Source organism: Sphaeramia orbicularis, chromosome 21, assembly GCF_902148855.1.
Source record: "Sphaeramia orbicularis chromosome 21, fSphaOr1.1, whole genome shotgun sequence".
Lineage (NCBI taxonomy): Eukaryota > Metazoa > Chordata > Actinopteri > Kurtiformes > Apogonidae > Sphaeramia > Sphaeramia orbicularis.
Window position 1 is genome coordinate 58,460,762 of NC_043977.1, and position 18,284 is coordinate 58,479,045.

An 18,284-nucleotide genomic window follows, 5' to 3' on the forward strand; every position below is an offset into this window, starting at 1 on the left:
ACATTGGTCGTCTCACACCTGGGTGGGAGGGGCATTCATTTGACTGACAGCTGCAGAGTTTGGCCTGTTCTAATGGTTTCCTGTGTGGCACTGCAACGTCAGCAACACACACATACACACACACACACACACACAAACACACACACACACACACACACACACACAAACACACACACCTACACACACACACACACACCTACACACACACACACACACACACACAAACACACACACACACACACACACACACACACAAACACACACACACACACACACAGTTTCTCTTCTTTCTGTTCCATGTGTGTTTTTTTCTTGCTGAATAAAAACACTGCAGTTATAATGAAATAAAAACACCAGTGGAACACACAGGCCCTGCGTCACCAGATCCCAGACTACAGACTGGTTTAGGTCTGGTGTCCCTGACGCTGTTTCTACTCCAGGTTCATCTTCTACACTTTCATCTGCTTTGACGTATGTGTGTGATCTACAGGATGGATCCACTGTTTTCTGTTCGCTCATTACAGTCACTGTTTGATTTGACTCTGTAGCAGCCGATAACGTAATAACAGCCGATAACATAATAACAGCCGATAACATAATAACAGCCGATAACGTAATAACAGCCGATAACGTAATAACAGCCGATAACGTAATAACAGCAGATAACGTAATAACAGCCGATAACGTAATAACAGCCGATAACGTAATAACAGCAGATAACGTAATAACAGCCGATAACGTAGTAACAGCCGATAACGTAATAACAACCGATAACGTAATAACAGCCGATAACGTAATAACAGCAGATAACGTAATAACAGCCGATAACGTAGTAACAGCCGATAACGTAATAACAACCGATAACGTAATAACAGCCGATAACGTAATAACAGCAGATAACGTAATAACAGCCGATAACGTAATAACAGCCGATAACGTAATAACAGCAGATAACGTAATAACAGCCGATAACGTAGTAACAGCAGATAACGTAATAACAGCCGATAACGTAATAACAGCCGATAACGTAATAACAGCAGATAACGTAATAACAGCCGATAACGTAGTAACAGCCGATAACGTAATAACAACCGATAACGTAATAACAGCCGATAACGTAATAACAGCAGATAACGTAATAACAGCCGATAACGTAATAACAGCCGATAACGTAATAACAGCCGATAACAAAATAACAGCCGATAACGTAATAACAGCCGATAACGTAATAACAACCGATAACGTAATAACAGCCGATAACGTAATAACAGCCGATAACGAAATAACAGCCGATAACGTAATAACAGCCGATAACGTAATAACAACCGATAACGTAATAACAGCCGATAACGAAATAACAGCCGATAACAAAATAACAGCAGATAACGTAGTAACAGCCGATAACGTTATAATGGCCAATCACGTAGTAGCAGCCGATAACGTAATAACAACCAACCAACCAACAAACCCAAACCCAACCAACCAACCTGAACCCAACCGACCAACCAACCAACCAACCCAAACCCAACCGAACCCAACCAACCAACCAACCTGAACCCAACCAACCAACCAACCTGAACCCAACCAACCAACCAACCAACCCGAACCCAACCAACCAACCAACCAACCCAAACCCAACCGAACCCAACCAACCAACCAACCTGAACCCAACCAACCAACCAACCTGAACCCAACCAACCAACCAACCAACCCGAACCCAACCAACCAACCAACCAACCCAAACCCAACCGAACCCAACCAACCAACCAATTAATTATTAAGGTCGGTTACTATGAACATACAACTGAATTATTTATGAAATCCCATATTATGAAATGTAATGATTTGCTTTACTATAAAATAATACCAATAATGTATGAATCCAAATTAAAGTGACTCCCTGTCTGTGTACAGAGGTTCTTCTGAACATGAGTCTGAATATGATTTACCAGATGTTTGTAAATGTGTTGAAGAAAAAGCTAGAAAGGAGACTTAAAGCAGATGTATATGTGTTGTAGGAGTTAAACTATGGAATGAGGCCAGTGTGGATTTAAGAATGTGGAGCTCATTTTTGAGGATTTTTGAAGGCTACAATTGTTATGATCTAATAAGTAATAAGTAAATAATTTATTTTCGACTCTACATTAAATATATTACATGAATGAAACAAACACGACGCAGAAACGGCTGAAACGCGGAAACGGCTGGAGGAGTATGCACAGAGGGAAGGGAGCTCCTGCCGTTTCTGCGTCATGTCTGTAGCAGCTGCTGCTGTCAGACAGCAGCGCGAACCAGCGTTTCCCACAATGCACTTCACCACAAACTTCCTCAGATGCCCAGTTCCCTCCCGGCTCTGTGTAAACACATGGTTTGTTCATGGTGGATGGAACTAAGAAACTGTTCCAGGGTTCTCACTAGGATTTTTTCACAGCGTAGGGGCACCATGGAGCCAGTTTTGTAGGGGGTCCAGGGCCATCCTCACCTGGAAAATTTAGAAATGTCTAACTCTCTGAAACACTATTTCCTGCATTTTGAGGGGCAAATTTTGAGGAATGAAGCCAAAAAACGATGCGATATTCCCCTTGCATTTGGCGTTGCTCCTGCGCTTCGACGCAGACATGATCGTACAAAAATATTCACTTGCACGAAATTCGGGAAAATGGGAGCGGCACTCACACTACACACACACTAACACACACACACACACACACACACACACACACACGCACAGGATACATTTTAGATCTAATTTTCCACAGGTGATGGGTTCGTTTAAATCAGATAAATTGATTGAAGTCTCATTGTCAGCCAATGAGCATAAGTCAAGTGATTTTGGTGGGCGGGGTCAGACAATACCAAGGCACACAAAGGGGTGTGGCTTCTATTGTTGTCATTTCCTGTCTGCAGCGCTTTGAGCCAAGACAAAGGAACAGATTTATTCACATTCAAATCTGGTTCTCATTACACTGGACCATCACACACACACACACACACACACACACACACTGTGATGTTGTGTTGTTGCAGCAGTCACAGGGGGTCCTGTGGTGGTGTAATCAGTGTCAGTGTGTGTTTTGTCCTTTGGGTGTTACCGTAGTCAGTTCAGACATGGAAGGAAGTAGCAGACACGTTTGTGTCATTGTGTTTGTGTGGACACAAAGAACGTTTGTGTGTGAGTATTTTATGTTCAGTTGTTGTGCTAATGAACAGTCACACCTGTCTGTGATGGAAACTTTTGTTGTTAGATTAAAAGACGTAAATCTTAAGTCGATCTGAAGATGCTAATCGTTAGCATGTCTATGGATTTTCCCATTTATGTTAGCATCAAGCTAGCAATCTTTTCTCGTTCATTTGAATGTATAATGCTATATCAATATGCTGTAACACAGAACAGAACTCAGACATGTTTTGTTTGTATGTGTCAGTTTTACACTGAAGTCTGCAGGAAAAGCTTTGGACAGAAGTTTTGGGCGTCTGGCTTTTCTTGGTAAACCTGTTATCTATCTGTCAAGCTAGCCGCTAAACACTCGAGCAGGGGCAGAATACACACAAAAAAACACCGCTACGCTGGTGGAAAGACAGTGTCACGGGGCACATCTCAGCGTCGGGGCCCCCCAGGGACAGCGTCAGGGGCCCCGACGTTCAGTGACGCTAGCGAGAACCCTGTGTTCACTGTTAGGGCTGTTAGAAAATATCGGTTCTGCAATATATCATGATATTTAATTTCACAATACTGTATCGATATTAAAAAGTACTGTATGGATATTTTTAGGCATTTATTCAAATGCAGATATTGTGGAGGTTCATTTTTGTTTTTTGGTTTTCTTTTTTGTTTATATTTTATTTATTATTATTTACCACTGTTTTATTAAATAATGGTTCTTTGAAACATCCTAAAAGCACTTTTTTCTGTCTGAGAGGCAGATGTTCATTCCTTTGTTGGGACTGAACTCAAATCCTGTTCTGATGTTAGTTGTGAACTAATAGAATCTGAACATTTGAACAGGATCTGAAACTGGAATGTCTGTAAAACAGAATTTCAGTTTGAACACAGTTGGAACATTTGGTGATAGAACATTAGATCCTGTTGGGATCAAATAAAAATGTGTTTAGTATTTGTGCAGATTTATGATGGAATTCAATTCTTCAAGGAAATAATCTTTAAAAAAAAAAAAAAAAAAAAAGAAATAAACAAAAAATTGCTTTTTTAACACTATCATGATATATTGTGATATATCATATTGTGATCCTAGTATTGTGATTTGTATCGTATCACCAAATTCTTGCCGATACACAGCCCTGTTCACTGTAATGCAGGAGATTCAGCTGAGGAATGACAGACAAACAGATTCATGAAACTGAGGATATGACTGAGGATGGACAGATCTGAGGAAAAACTGGTCATGAAAGTCTGCTGCACCTTTAAGTCTACCATAGTATGTGATGTGAATTGTATCAGAGTAATGGAACAGTTGAGGCGGTCCATGACTCATGTCCACTGTCATCCTCTGAAAACCACTGGGATGTCAAAGCCCGTGTTCACAGTCCAACCGTTCACCTCCAGTGACTACAAAGTGTGGAATTCAGCCTGGAAAAGAGAGTTTCTGGGAAAGAGCGTGACCTACTGTGACCCTGTTTGAGTCCACACAGTATTCCACCAACGGCAGACCCATCCAGTTTGGTTCCATACCATATTTCATTTCATTTCATTCATGGTTGTGCATTTCATCAGCAGACATTCAATAATCATCAGGTGAACAAACATGTACACACCCACGATCAAAAAGGAGCAGGATGAAGAAAATCTGATATTTCCTGCCCCCTTCTAAATGATAATAGCCTTAATGGTTAGCCATACTCAACTAGATATAAAATCATACTGTATGAAGTCAGACAAACCAAACTAAACACATCCAAAGATAACACAAAACGAATACAAATCCAAGTGCAAAACTACATGTGAAGTGCAAAACAGAGATAAAACCTGATGAAATGATGCAAAACAATTACAATACCAGACTAAAATAAGTAAATAAATGTCACAAGATGCAAAACAAATACGAAGCAAAATGTATAAACTTATAACTGTTCATATAATCTCAATGTTCTTTCTTCATCCTCCTCAGACCCAGGAAATGTCAGCACAGTACCAGCGTTTTTTGTTTTGTATGAAATCAGTGCAAATATTGGAAACATCATGACGCAACAGTTTTTTCAGATGCAGTTTTAAAATTTTCATGGAATGTCCTTTGTGGTGGACAGTGTTCTTTTCTTTTTCTTTTTGTATAAAGTTGTGAAACTCTTGTCCACAAATGTGGACAGTGGGTCTTAGGAGGTTATCCACTTTTTTCAGTTGGAATGTGTTTTTTCAGTCCTTCAGCTCATTATAAAGAGAATTCCAGAATTCAACCTCCACCACTGACCTACACCATCTGCTTCTCAGGTGTCCGTGCACACTGGTGTTTGAAATGACCTTTCCTTCGATGCTCTTCATTCTCTGAAGTGAAGACAAACATTTCTTGTCATCTAAAATCGGCTGATGCGAACCTTCGGCAGCAGTGATGCCGTGTGTGCTGTAGTCTAATCAGACCCAGATGTGCTTCTACCTCCAAACACTAAACCAACACTGACTCTGTTTTTGTCTCTTTGCTCTGGAACGTCGGCGGATCAGTGCCGTACGTAAGACGTAAACGCAATCTGTTTACAAATGCAGTCCCAGCATTCCTCAGCTGAACGGAGTGTGTTCTAACAAAAGCAGGTTTGGTTCGTCTGTGTCCCTGAGGACCGAAGGCAGATCCAAGACTAAGTTTACGAAAGCAGCAAAACACCAGAAGAAGAAAAGAGATTTAGAAGAAGAAACGACGAGCAAACGACAAAAACAAAGAGCTGAAAGAAAACCCACTTACTTTTCTTCAAACTGCAGTGGAACAGTGGAAAGGAAGTTCCAGGGAACGCTAATAGTTTTCAGCTGTGGACCAGATGGTGTTCAAAACAGAGACACAGCGGGACGGGAGGAGACGACGGGACGGACGGGAGGAGACGATGGGATTCGCAAACTCAACAAGAAGCGTTAGCCTTCGACACATGATACGAGACATTCAAACAGAACTTCCTCCGCCCAGTTTGTCCAGAGGAATTCTACTGGAGTTTTACATGTGCAGAAAAGAGAGAGAGAGAGAGAGAGAGAGAGAGAGAGAGAGAGAGACACCTTCTGAGAGGGGCAGCTCCACTGAGGATACACCAGCATACCACCAATGACCTCTGAGGGTCCAGCCTCTGAGGGTCCAACCTCTGAAGGTCCAGCCTCTGAGGGTCCAGCCACTGAGGGTCCAACCTCTGAGGGTCCAACCTCTGAGGGTCCAGCCACTGAGGGTCCAACCTCTGAGGGTCCAGCCACTGAGGGTCCAACCTCTGAGGGTCCAACCTCTGAGGGTCCAGCCACTGAGGGTCCAACCTCTGAGGGTCCAGCCACTGAGGGTCCAACCTCTGAAGGTCCAGCCTCTGAGGGTCCAGCCACTGAGGGTCCAACCTCTGAGGGTCCAGCCACTGAGGGTCCAACCTCTGAGGGTCCAGCCACTGAGGGTCCAACCTCTGAGGGTCCAGCCACTGAGGGTCCAACCTCTGAAGGTCCAGCCTCTGAGGGTCCAGCCACTGAGGGTCCAACCTCTGAGGGTCCAGCCACTGAGGGTCCAACCTCTGAGGGTCCAGCCACTGAGGGTCCAACCTCTGAGGGTCCAGCCACTGAGGGTCCAGCCACTGAGGGTCCAACCTCTGAGGGTCCAGCCACTGAGGGTCCAACCTCTGAGGGTCCAGCCACTGAGGGTCCAACCTCTGAGGGTCCAGCCACTGAGGGTCCAACCTCTGAGGGTCCAGCCACTGAGGGTCCAGCCACTGAGGGTCCAACCTCTGAGGGTCCAACCTCTGAGGGTCCAGCCACTGAGGGTCCAACCTCTGAGGGTCCAACCTCTGAGGATCCAACATCTGAGGGTCCAACCTCTGAGGGTCCAACCTCTGAGGATCCAACATCTGAGGGTCCAACCTCTGAGGGTCCAATGTCTGAGGGTCCAGCCTCTGGGAGCCGCACACACAAAGACCCAAACGTCCACCTTTAACGCTTAAAGGGCATCTTCAGAATTTTTTGTCGTAATGTGCATTGTGGGAAACAGAGGTTCACGCAGCGGGAGCCTCCGTTTCCCACAATGCACGTTGCAACAGAAAATTCCAAAGATGCCCGAGTTCCCATCCCGGGTCTGAATGTAAACACACGGTCTGTTTCTGGTGGATGGCACATCGAAATTGTTCACCATAATGCAAGAGATTCAGGTGAATAATCCCAGACAGACTTACAGATGCGTGATACTGAGGATATGACTGAGGTTTGACAGATCTGATGAAAAATTGGTCACGGAAGTCTCCAGCACCTTTAACAATCAGGATGTTAGAATCATTTTAGGTCATTTCAGCCTGAAGTGGATCGAAACCAGTAAAATACTATCATGTTAACCTATAAATATTGAAAACTGTAAATGTGTCTCTTTGTTTTAGTGCAAAAAAAACCGTAAAATTACACAAAAACATTTACATTTACAGACTGGCCTTTTACAAAAAAAAAAAGTGAATATCTGAAATATCTTACTAGAAGTGTGTGGAATTTTAATAATATTCTGCCTGTTATTAAATGTTGTGTGTATTTGTAGATCCGCTGTGATCTCTAAGTTGTGATTCACATGTATAAATGATAAACTAAGGTGTAATATTGTGAACATTGCACTTATGTTACTAAAGAATTTTCAGGTTGTTCATATTTGTTCATGTTATGTTCAAGTACAGTTTGTAGATTTTAATGATGGAATTTAGTTTTTTCACTTTAATTATCCTATTATTTATATTATTTCACTGGTCCGGTCCACTTTAGATCAGATTAGTCTGAATGTGGAACTGAACTAACATGAGTTTGACAGACCTGGTCTGTACTGACTGAACCCATGTGGTCTGGACTATAGTACCTCTAGAACCCTTTGGAACATCAGTTCAACTATGAGTCCACATGTGGACGTCAGGCATCAAAGGGTTAATAAAGGTTCAACAGACAAAACCTTCATTTGGGCAGTGCCGTAAAAGCAGGTCTGGGTCTGTATGGGTTACCTCTAACCCTGGAGGTTTTTGCAGAGTCCAGCAGGAACAGGTCTGCTCACACATGAACTGGTGTCATCCTCCTTTCAAATCTAACACCCCTTTGGCCTTTTTACCACAAAGAGATGAACTGTCAGAGGAGCGGGGGGGGGGGGGGCAGACACACACCTGAAAGACCAGATCCAAACCAGACCAGTGGACCTGGATCTGTACAACCCCCACTCAAACAGCGTCTCCATGGCAACCCATGGGTAAACCTGCGTCTGCCCCCCCGGTGTCCACATGACAACGGCTGCAGATGCATTAGATGAAGGTTCATATTCAGTCCAAATGTACACATTTCATCTTGGGTTTAGGGTCGAGTTCTCAGATACTTTTTGTGGCCAACACTTAAAAACCACAGAACCTTCTGGTACATCTGTCATGTGATGTTTGTGTTTGATCCGTGGGGGGGTGGGGGGGGCAGGGCTCAATAATAGCTGGGATGCACCTTATTGCAAGGAGTTGGGGGGGGGGGGGGGCATGGAAATTCACTAGGGATGCACCGATACCACTTTTTTCCAGACCGAGTACGAGTACAAGTACTTCCATTTGAGTACTTGCTGATACTGAGTCCTGATCCTAGTCCTTAATAATCCCATTCCAGTTGTTGGTTCCTTTTGTAAATGTGCTTTATTGTCGTTGTCATTAGTCTGACTGGAACAAAGTGCTGCTACTGACATTTAATGTGTTGGAATGAGCGTTTGTCAGTTAATCCACCAGGGGGCGCCGCTCTGAATTAACCATACTGGACATATACCACGAAGAAGAGGAAAGTTTAATGAGAAGAAGAAAGTCAGTAATACCAAACCTGTAGACGACAGAGGAACACTACTGTGATACTAATGTTAGTGTTTTCTCTATAAGGTTTAAAAGTTTAGCTTCAGCAGGAAGAGAAAAGACAAATGAGTGAGAGGTTTGGTTTTCACTTCCACTGGTGGTGGTCCGCACCGCTCTGTACTCCCACTGGTATTCTCTGTCTGGGTACTCATCCACCAGCACAGATGGAATGTAGTCAGATTACAGACAGAAGGCTGCGTCTGTATCTGTCTGTGTCTGTAACAGTACTGTCAGTCAGCCTTACTGTGATCAGCCTCATTTATTTGGTTCCGTCTCCACACTCTTCACACTCACACACATTATTCCTCGTCCTCGTACCTGCTGCACTGAACTGGGAATGGCACACGGACACAAGTGGGATCAGTACATTTGTATCAGATATCTTTTACGAGTATGAATACGAGTACACACACTGAGTACCAGAGCTGATACCCGATACTCGTATCGGTATTGGTGCATCCCTAAAATTCACCATTGACATTAGATGCTGCTTGATATTGATACGTATACTAACATGGGGGTGCTGGAGGTTGTGTGTGTGTGTGTGTGGGGGGGGTTTATGGTTTCCTCCCCTCCTCAGGCTCTGCATGCTGGGCTCCACCCCCCCCCCACCCTCATAGCCATATTCCTTTAAATTAATTCACATAAACTCAAAACAGACAGTAACTGATACAAATCCATTATTACAAATATTGCATTATTTAACTCATTGTTGTTTTGTGCTACCGCTGCCACAATAATACTAGCAAATTAGACTACTGCTCCTATTATTATATATTTGTGTATTACTACAACAATTATTATTTCCCCCCTCTCCCCCCCTCCCCTTTTTCCTATTGCCCCTAACGAAACTATATTGTTTAGTTGCTCTTTACATTATGATCTTTTTCATTGTAATATGATGTTGTCGTTGTTGTTTGTCAATACTCTGTCGTTGTTGTTTTTTGTTTGTTTATTTGTTTGATTTTTTCTTTGTATATGTGTTGTTGTTGTTTTTCTGTCCACATTGTCTTGTTAACTATCACTAAAAAAAAAAATTAAAATAAAAAAAGATACTTATATTAACATTCCCCAAATCGCCTGTTCCAAACGCCCCCCCACCGGTGTCCCAACGCCCCCTGGGGGCAGCACCGCCCCTGTTGAGAAACACTGCTTTAACTGATCCTTTGAAATCAGGTAATCCACATTTAGATGAGCATCCTCACTAAGGTTTTAATTATGTTTAATTTTAATTACGGAAAATTACTGTATTTTTATGAGATGGTTATTTTCTGTTATTGAACGGTATTTTTTCGGCACCCCTGCTGCTGGTAAAAAAAACATTTTTATGGAGTTTTTTTTTTTTTACAGTATGGGGTTCTGAATGTGTGTGTGGACAGTGGTCTTGCTCAGGGGCTGGGGTCCTCTGGGTGGTGGGTTTGTGCCAAACCCAGTATTTAAAGTGGGGAGGGTCTGAGTTGTGTTCACACTTTATTTTTGCTGTGTTTTTTTTCTGCTCTGCGCTGAATCCATTCATGGTGGGGTCTGTATGAACAGCTGTGGTGAGGCCAGTCCAGACGCTGTTCCAGGAAACAGGGGCCCGTTTATGCAGCTCACACCAACAGAACGGAGAAAAAAAAAAGAAAAGGACATTCCACTGAGGTTCACTGTGGACGTATTTTGGCTTTGTGTCTGAGTCCACACAGTGTCCACATGTTTATGTTTGAATGGACGATAATGTCCAACAAAAACAGCAACTACACCTGCACAGCACTTCACAGCTGAGCAGAAAACTATGGTCCGATCCAAGGTTATTATCGTGAACGATTATCGTTGACCAAAACTAGAATTGAAAAAACATTTGCGTTACCTGAAATAAATAAAAACTATAATTAAAAGAAAAAAAAACATAACTAACTGAAACTGTATTGTGTGTTTACTAAACTAACTAAAACGGATAAAAATTCTGGATCAAATTCCCTTCGTTTTCATCTTTGTCAATGTCAGATTGATGTTAAATGGATTTCTTTGTCTCTCTCAGTTTTCTGTGCTGTCTCCATACGACACTTTTTGCTCCGTCACTTGTGTTCACTTGTGGTTTCCAGTCGTCTTCTGGTCCCCACTCTACCTGGAAACATGGAGACTAAAGCAGCAGAGTCCTGTCTGGGATTGATTTGAATAGGAGCACAGAGAAGAAGAGAAAAGAGACCACTGAACTACAACTGAACTACAACTGAACTACAACTGAACTACAACTGAACTACAACTGAACTACAACTGAACTATAACTGAACTAAAACTGAACTATAACTGAACTACAACTGAACTATAACTGAACTACAACTGAACTAAAACTGAACTACAACTGAACTACAACTGAACTACAACTAAACTACAACTAAACTACAACTGAACTAAAACTGAACTACAACTGAACTACAACTAAACTACAACTGAACTACAACTGAACTACAACTAAGCATTTAGAAAAAATACAAACTGAATTAAAGAAAAAAAATTAAAACTAAATAAACTAAACTAGAATGAAAAATCCAAAACTATTGGAACCTTGGTCTGTACAGATGTTTGAATTAGCCTTATTCTGCGTTCCAGGACGTTTTTTGAGCCCATAAGTCACGACTTCAAACCACGACTCATGACTTTGTATCGTTCCAGGTAAGTCATGTCAAACTGCCTGAGCGCAAGGAATTGTGGGAGTTAGATGTAAACCAACCAGCATGGTGGACTATAGGTTATGTTCATTTATAGTCATTTCTATCCCAGAGGTGTTTGTTCTTTGTTTATTTGACAGAAACAGAGGAGGAAGAACAGCACAGAAGGCAAGAGAAGCTGTTCTACCTTTAATGTTATTTATATATTTGGATTCGTATTTGGTTTTAATTTATTCTGTCACTCATTGGACTGAAAACTAGCTAACACTAGAGCAGCTGCTGATTATCCAGAACATTTACAGAGAAATATCAGATCAATACCTTGTTTTAATAAACAATCTGCATAAACACCACATCCATGGGGGGGCGCCACTGCTACATGACGTCAGAACTCAGAACTGGGAGAACATGGATCTAGTACGAGTTCAGGTGGAAGTCCCAGGTTTGACTGAACATCCCAGTGCATTTACACCAGTAGAAGGATGGAAAACACCAGCTACAGGTGGAACTGGAACGCAGCATTACTGCCTGGCTCTAAGTCATGTGACCCAAACACATACACACTGTCAGAGACTACTTCCTGTTTGTCCTCCACACCAGCTGCCAATCACAGACACAGTTCCATCCTCCTGTACAGCTCATGTCTCTGTCTGGTATGGACCCCCCCCCATCCAGGACCTGCACCGGTCCAGGGTCAGGAAGTAGACCCCTCTACAGACCCTCCCCTCTGCAGACCCTCCCCTCTACAGACCCTCCCCTCTACAGACCCTCCCCTCTGCAGACCCTCCCCTCTACAGACCCTCCCCTCAGCAGACCCTCCCCTCTGCCGACCCTCCCCTCTGCAGACCCTCCCCTCTACAGACCCTCCCCTCTGCAGACCCTCCCCTCTACAGACCCTCCCCTCTACAGACCCTCCCCTCTACAGACCCTCCCCTCAGCAGACCCTCCCCTCAGCAGACCCTCCCCTCTACAGACCCTCCCCTCAGCAGACCCTCCCCTCAGCAGACCCTCCCCTCTACAGACCCTCCCCTCTGCAGACCCTCCCCTCTACAGACCCTCCCCTCTGCAGACCCTCCCCTCTACAGACCCTCCCCTCAGCAGACCCTCCCCTCTACAGACCCTCCCCTCTACAGACCCTCCCCTCAGCAGACCCTCCCCTCTGCAGACCCTCCCCTCAGCATGGCAGACAGAAAATCAAACATATGTTGAAGTGAAACTCAGACATTATTAAAGGACAGACATTCACCAGAGCAGAACGGAGAGTGAGTGACACAGACAACAGCCAATCAGCTACTGCCATGATCCAGCCCTTATGGTTTACACATCTGCACACTTCTGACACCAAGTATTTTACTGTGTGTGTGTGTGTGTGTGTGTGTGTGTGTGTGTGTGTGTGTGTGCGCATCTCAGTGGATTTGTGAGCTTTGCAGTGTCCTAGTGTTGTGTCTAAGAGGTAAAGCAAAGTAGCATGATGTGATACAGGTGTGTGTGTGTGTGTGTGTGTGTTCTCTTCCAGGAATTACTCACTAATTACCTCTGCCAGCAGGTATTGGGATTGCTTTGCTTTGTGTGTTTGCATGTGTGTTTGTTTGTTTGTTAGCAGGATAACTCAAAAAGTTATGGACAGATTTTCATGAAATTTTCTGGAAATGTTGATACTGGCAGAAGGAAGAAATGATTACATTTTGGTGGTGATGGGGGGTGGGGGTGGGGGGCCACTGATCTGCCTTGGTGGAGGTCTGTGCTCTCTGAGTGCTTTTCTTGTTCTATTTTTCTTTTTATCATATCTTTTCATTAACGTACCAGAATCAGAGAAAACCCCCTTTTCCAGGGCGTGGCTCTGAAACCCTTGGGTTTGTTGTCAGTTTGTCCTCCAGTCTGTGTTTGTCATCAGTTTGTCCTCCAGTCTGTGCTTGTCATCAGTTTGTCCTCCAGTCTGTGTTTGTTGTCAGTTTGTCCTCCAGTCTGTGTTTGTTGTCAGTTTGTCCTCCAGTCTGTGTTTGTCGTCAGTTTGTCCTCCAGTCTGTGTTTGTCGTCAGTTTGTCCTCCAGTCTGTGTTTGTCGTCAGTTTGTCCTCCAGTCTGTGTTTGTTGTCAGTTTCTGTAGCAGCAGAACTGAATGCACACTTGCATTAACATTAATTTAAGTCAAGGAACACACCGCAACTAATCAATTTCCCTCCAAAGTGTCCAGGAGGAAAACTCAATAGGTCCTGAACTGGCCTTTTTGCTGATTCAACACTGGAAAGCCAATTAAAACACAGCGGTACCAGGCCATAACAGGAGGTCAAAGGTGAAGGCAGACAGATCTACCACTAGTGTTAGTCCTGTAGGGGGCGCACACACAAACCTGCTATAAATGCAGTCAAAAGTCTGATCCGTCCCAGGGTCCAAATGTGGCCCCCCAAAGGTTCCAATCCGACCCCTGGGATGAATTTCCAAAGTGTATAAATTCCACAGTCCAGGCTGTGGAACTCATGTTAGTGTGGGTTCCACATCCAGACCAATCTGATCTACAGTCCAATAAGAACAGCAGAAGAACCCACACAAAAGAACGACTGCAGATTTACTACTGGGTTTGATGGGAAAAAAATAATAATATTAAAGTCACAAGCGGCAGTGAAAGGGCCTCGCCACGGGCACGTTCAGTACAAGTATGTCCGTTGTTCAGCAGGTGGCACTCTAGCACCAAATTTGAATATCTTCTAATGAATGGGTGTAAGCCTGGGAGATTGACAGTTGACTCAGATATGAGGCAAATCAGTGTTTGTATGTACGAACTGAAGAAATTTTTGTATAAGTAAATCTGTAGGGGGCGCTATGCAGCCAAAATTCAATTTCTTCCATTGAATGGGTGTAGGCCTGCAAGATGTACCACTGAGTCAAATTTGAGCCAAATCGGTGTTCGTATGTCTGAACTGATGCAATTTTTATGAAGGAAAATTGTAGGGGGCGCTATTGAGTGAATTTTCAATGTCTTCTGACAAATGGGTGTAGGCCTGGGAGATTGACACCTGATTCAAATTTGAGCCAAATCGGTGATCGTATGTCGGAACTGAAGCAATTTTCATAAAAATATATTTGTAGGGGGCGCTATAGTGCAAAATTTCCATTTCTTTTAATAAATGGCTGTAGGCCTAGGAGACAGATGTCTGAGTCACATTTGAGCCAAATCGGTGTTCGTATGTCTGAGCTGAAGCAATTTTTTAAATGGGAAATTTTCGAAAAAACTTTGCAAATTTTGCAACCTCGTACCAAAAAAATGGTGACACCGATCCCAAAAATTTGGCTAACTTTTGATGCCCCACTTCTCTAGATACTGTACACCAATTTTCAGCTCATTCGGCCAAACGGCCAAGGAGGAGATAGTTAAAATACAACGTCAGCGAAACCACTGACTCAGCATTTTGGAAATTTCAATCCAATATGGCCGACTAAGGGTTGGTTTAGGGGCGTGGCCATAATAATATTTTTTGTTTGTCTCCTGACGAAGAATCTGTGTACCGCTTTTCGTGGCTCTACAACAAACTTTACGTTGGATGTGGTCCCTTTGGCATAATGTATTTCCACTTTTCAAGGGGGCGCTGTCGCAGCATTTCCTTACCGACATCTACGAAACCTACTGTATATGTAAATTCAATTTCTCACACTTCTGAATTTTGGGCAAAATTTGGTGAGTTTTTGTAAATGTTTAGGGGGTCAAATTTGAGCTTAAAGAGCAGGAGAAGAAAAATAAATAAATAAATACATAAGTAAATAAATAAATACAGTACATAAATAAATATCTGAGCAGGAACATATAGCTGTTTCCATGGCAACCACGTATTTGGCCTTATTTGAAAGCTCTGGAGGTCCCCCACATGTCTGTGGGGTCAGAGGTCACATGTCGTGCACTTACACCCATGTGACTGACCCTGAGTGGGCGTGTCCCATTGACTCCCATTAATTTCTGAGCAGGTGTAAATATCCGATTTGTGCACATGTCATGTACATGTTCTTAAATCTGTGGTCTGTGCACATGTCATGTACATGTTCTTAAATCTGTGGTCTGTGCACATGTCATGTACATGTTCTTAAATCTGTGGTCTGCACATGTCATGTACATGTTCTTAAATCTGTGGTCTGCACATGTCATGTACATGTTCTTAAATCTGTGGTCTGTGCACATGTCATGTACATGTTCTTAAATCTGTGGTCTGTGCACATGTCATGTACATGTTCTTAAATCTGTGGTCTGTGCACATGTCATGTACATGTTCTTAAATCTGTGGTCTGTGCACATGTCATGTACATGTTCTTAAATCTGTGGTGTGTGCACATGTCATGTACATGTTCTTAAATCTGTGGTGTGTGCACATGTCATGTACATGTTCTTAAATCTGTGGTGTGTGCACATGTCATGTACATGTTCTTAAATCTGTGGTCTGTGCACATGTCATGTACATGTTCTTAAATCTGTGGTCTGTGCACATGTCATGTACATGTTCTTAAATCTGTGGTGTGTGCACATGTCATGTACATGTTCTTAAATCTGTGGTGTGTGCACATGTCATGTACATGTTCTTAAATCTGTGGTCTGTGCACATGTCATGTACATGTTCTTAAATCTGTGGTCTGTGCACATGTCATGTACATGTTCTTAAATCTGTGGTCTGTGCACATGTCATGTACATGTTCTTAAATCTGTGGTCTGTGCACATGTCATGTACATGTTCTTAAGTCTGTGGTCTGTGCACATGTCATGTACATGTTCTTAAATCTGTGGTCTGTGCACATGTCATGTACATGTTCTTAAGTCTGTGGTCTGTGCACATGTCATGTACATGTTCTTAAATCTGTGGTCTGTGCACATGTCATGTACATGTTCTTAAATCTGTGGTCTGTGCACATGTCATGTACATGTTCTTAAATCTGTGGTCTGTGCACATGTCATGTACATGTTCTTAAAGGTCTGACTGTTGTGAATGTGAATGTGTGTGAGTGGAGACAGTGGTGAAAGGCGACCACGTCACTGGTGATGTCATCCCCATGCGCCCACTGCAGACTGAACAGGCCCTGCACCGGCTTTACTGGGCTTGGGCCTAAATTACATTATGTCTGTAAATAATGACAACTGCAAATGTTTGTCTTTGTTTTAGTGCAAAAAAATCACATGAAATTATGAAACTCTTTCCATTTCCAAACTCTCCTGTACCAATAAAATGTGACTAACCTGAACAAATGTGTCCAACCTGAAATGTCTGTATTAAATTCAGTCCAGTTTGAACTCTTTTCTTCCTGTTCCTCAGTGTTTAGTGTCTTTGGAGATCTGATCCGAATGCACATGGACTAATGAGAAGTGGAGGAAGAAGACTGAGAAAATTACACTGATTTTACTTTAAAAAAAAAAGCAAAAAACATTTTTTTCAGGTTATCCACATCTTTTTTGTTTGGATAGTTTATAAAAGTAAGTATTTTCATAATTTAATGGATTTTTTCACTCAAACACAGACATAAATGTGCAGTTGTCATTCTTTCTGGTTCTTCTGTTCTTCTTTTCCTGGTTGGGTCCACTGCAGATCAGATTAGACTGAATGTGGAACCTGAAAGAACAGGAGTTGGAGAACCCTGGTCTACACTCAGGTTGGACTGATCAGTGTTTTCAAATGGACCTTCAGTCCGGTGGTTCAGAGTCCTGCATGGTCAGACTTGTCGTCTATCACAGACTGGTTCTGACCCTTTAGTCCCTAAAGTTGGATCAGAACCCACTGATGGTCCCTCGTACAGGTTCAGGACCAGAGCAGAGCGTTCCTTCTAGACTGTTGAGGCTCTGGAATGACCTTCTGCTCTCTTTACCTTCACTGGACTCTGTGAACCAGGTCTGTCAAACTCATGTTAGTTCAGTTCCACATTCAGTCTAATCTGATCTGCAGTGGACCGGACCAGAAAAATAATATAAATAATAGAAGACCTGAGAAATAATATCAACTCCAATGTTTTCTCTGTGTTTTTGAGTGAAAAAAGTCAAATTCCATAATGAAAATGTTTACATGTACGAACTGTACTTGAACATAACATGAACAAATATGAACCTGAAAGTTCTGAAGAAAAATATTTTCAATTTTAAAAATATGACACCTTAGTTTTATCATTTATGCATGTGCATTATAACGTACAGATCACAGTGGATCTACAAATACACAAAACATTTAAGAACAGACAGAATATTGGTCCAATTCCACAGACTTCAGACATTTTTGTTCAGTTTTATTCACATTTTTTTGTAAAAGGCTAGTCTGTAAATGTAAACATTTGTGTAATTTTACCGTTTTTACACTAAAACAAATGGAAAAAAATGGGTTTCATTATTTATAGGTTACTGTGATTGTATTTTACTGCTCTGACCCACTTTAGATTGAACTGACCTAAAATGATTTTCACATCCTTGGTTGTTCATTTCTTCAGTGTAATTTTTGTATTTCACACATTCATCCCAGGGCCGGACTGGACCCTTTGGTGGGCCGGATTTGGCCCCCGGGCCGCATGTTTGACACCTGTGCTGTAGATGCTTTAACAGTAAACTAAACCCACTGGTTTGTGCAGGGTTCTAACGACAGTCGACTAAAGGCTGTTCATCATGTGT

At 42.6% G+C, this 18,284-nt stretch overlaps 2 protein-coding genes across 8 annotated transcripts in view; one reads left to right on the top strand and one right to left on the bottom strand.

Annotated features, from left to right (window-relative positions):
* LOC115413045 (PTB domain-containing engulfment adapter protein 1-like) overlaps positions 1-18,284 on the bottom strand; it is a 136,411-nt gene that overhangs the window by 50,810 nt on the left and 67,317 nt on the right. The window contains exon 1 of one of the 7 annotated variants that reach the window (XM_030125786.1): positions 5,907-6,055. The exons of the other annotated variants lie outside the window; for them this stretch is intronic. The gene's annotated coding sequence lies outside the window, so the exon portion shown is untranslated. Of the gene's footprint in view, positions 1-5,906; positions 6,056-18,284 lie in introns of those variants that run through there. 7 annotated transcript variants of the gene reach the window in all.
* On the top strand, positions 6,255-12,894 carry LOC115412085 (basic proline-rich protein-like). Its single transcript, XM_030124379.1, has 2 exons — positions 6,255-7,054; positions 12,264-12,894. The coding sequence occupies exons 1-2, from the start codon at positions 6,255-6,257 to the stop codon at positions 12,892-12,894; spliced, it is 1,431 nt and encodes a 476-aa protein (XP_029980239.1).

Bases quoted from the DNA above. Each gene is read 5' to 3' on its own strand.
- LOC115412085 (XM_030124379.1), top strand. From the start codon at position 6,255: ATGACCTCTGAGGGTCCAGCCTCTGAGGGTCCAACCTCTGAAGGTCCA. The intron at 7,055-12,263 runs GTCTGAGGGTCC...CCTCCACACCAG, and splicing joins CCAACCTCTGAGGGTCCAAT to CTGCCAATCACAGACACAGT.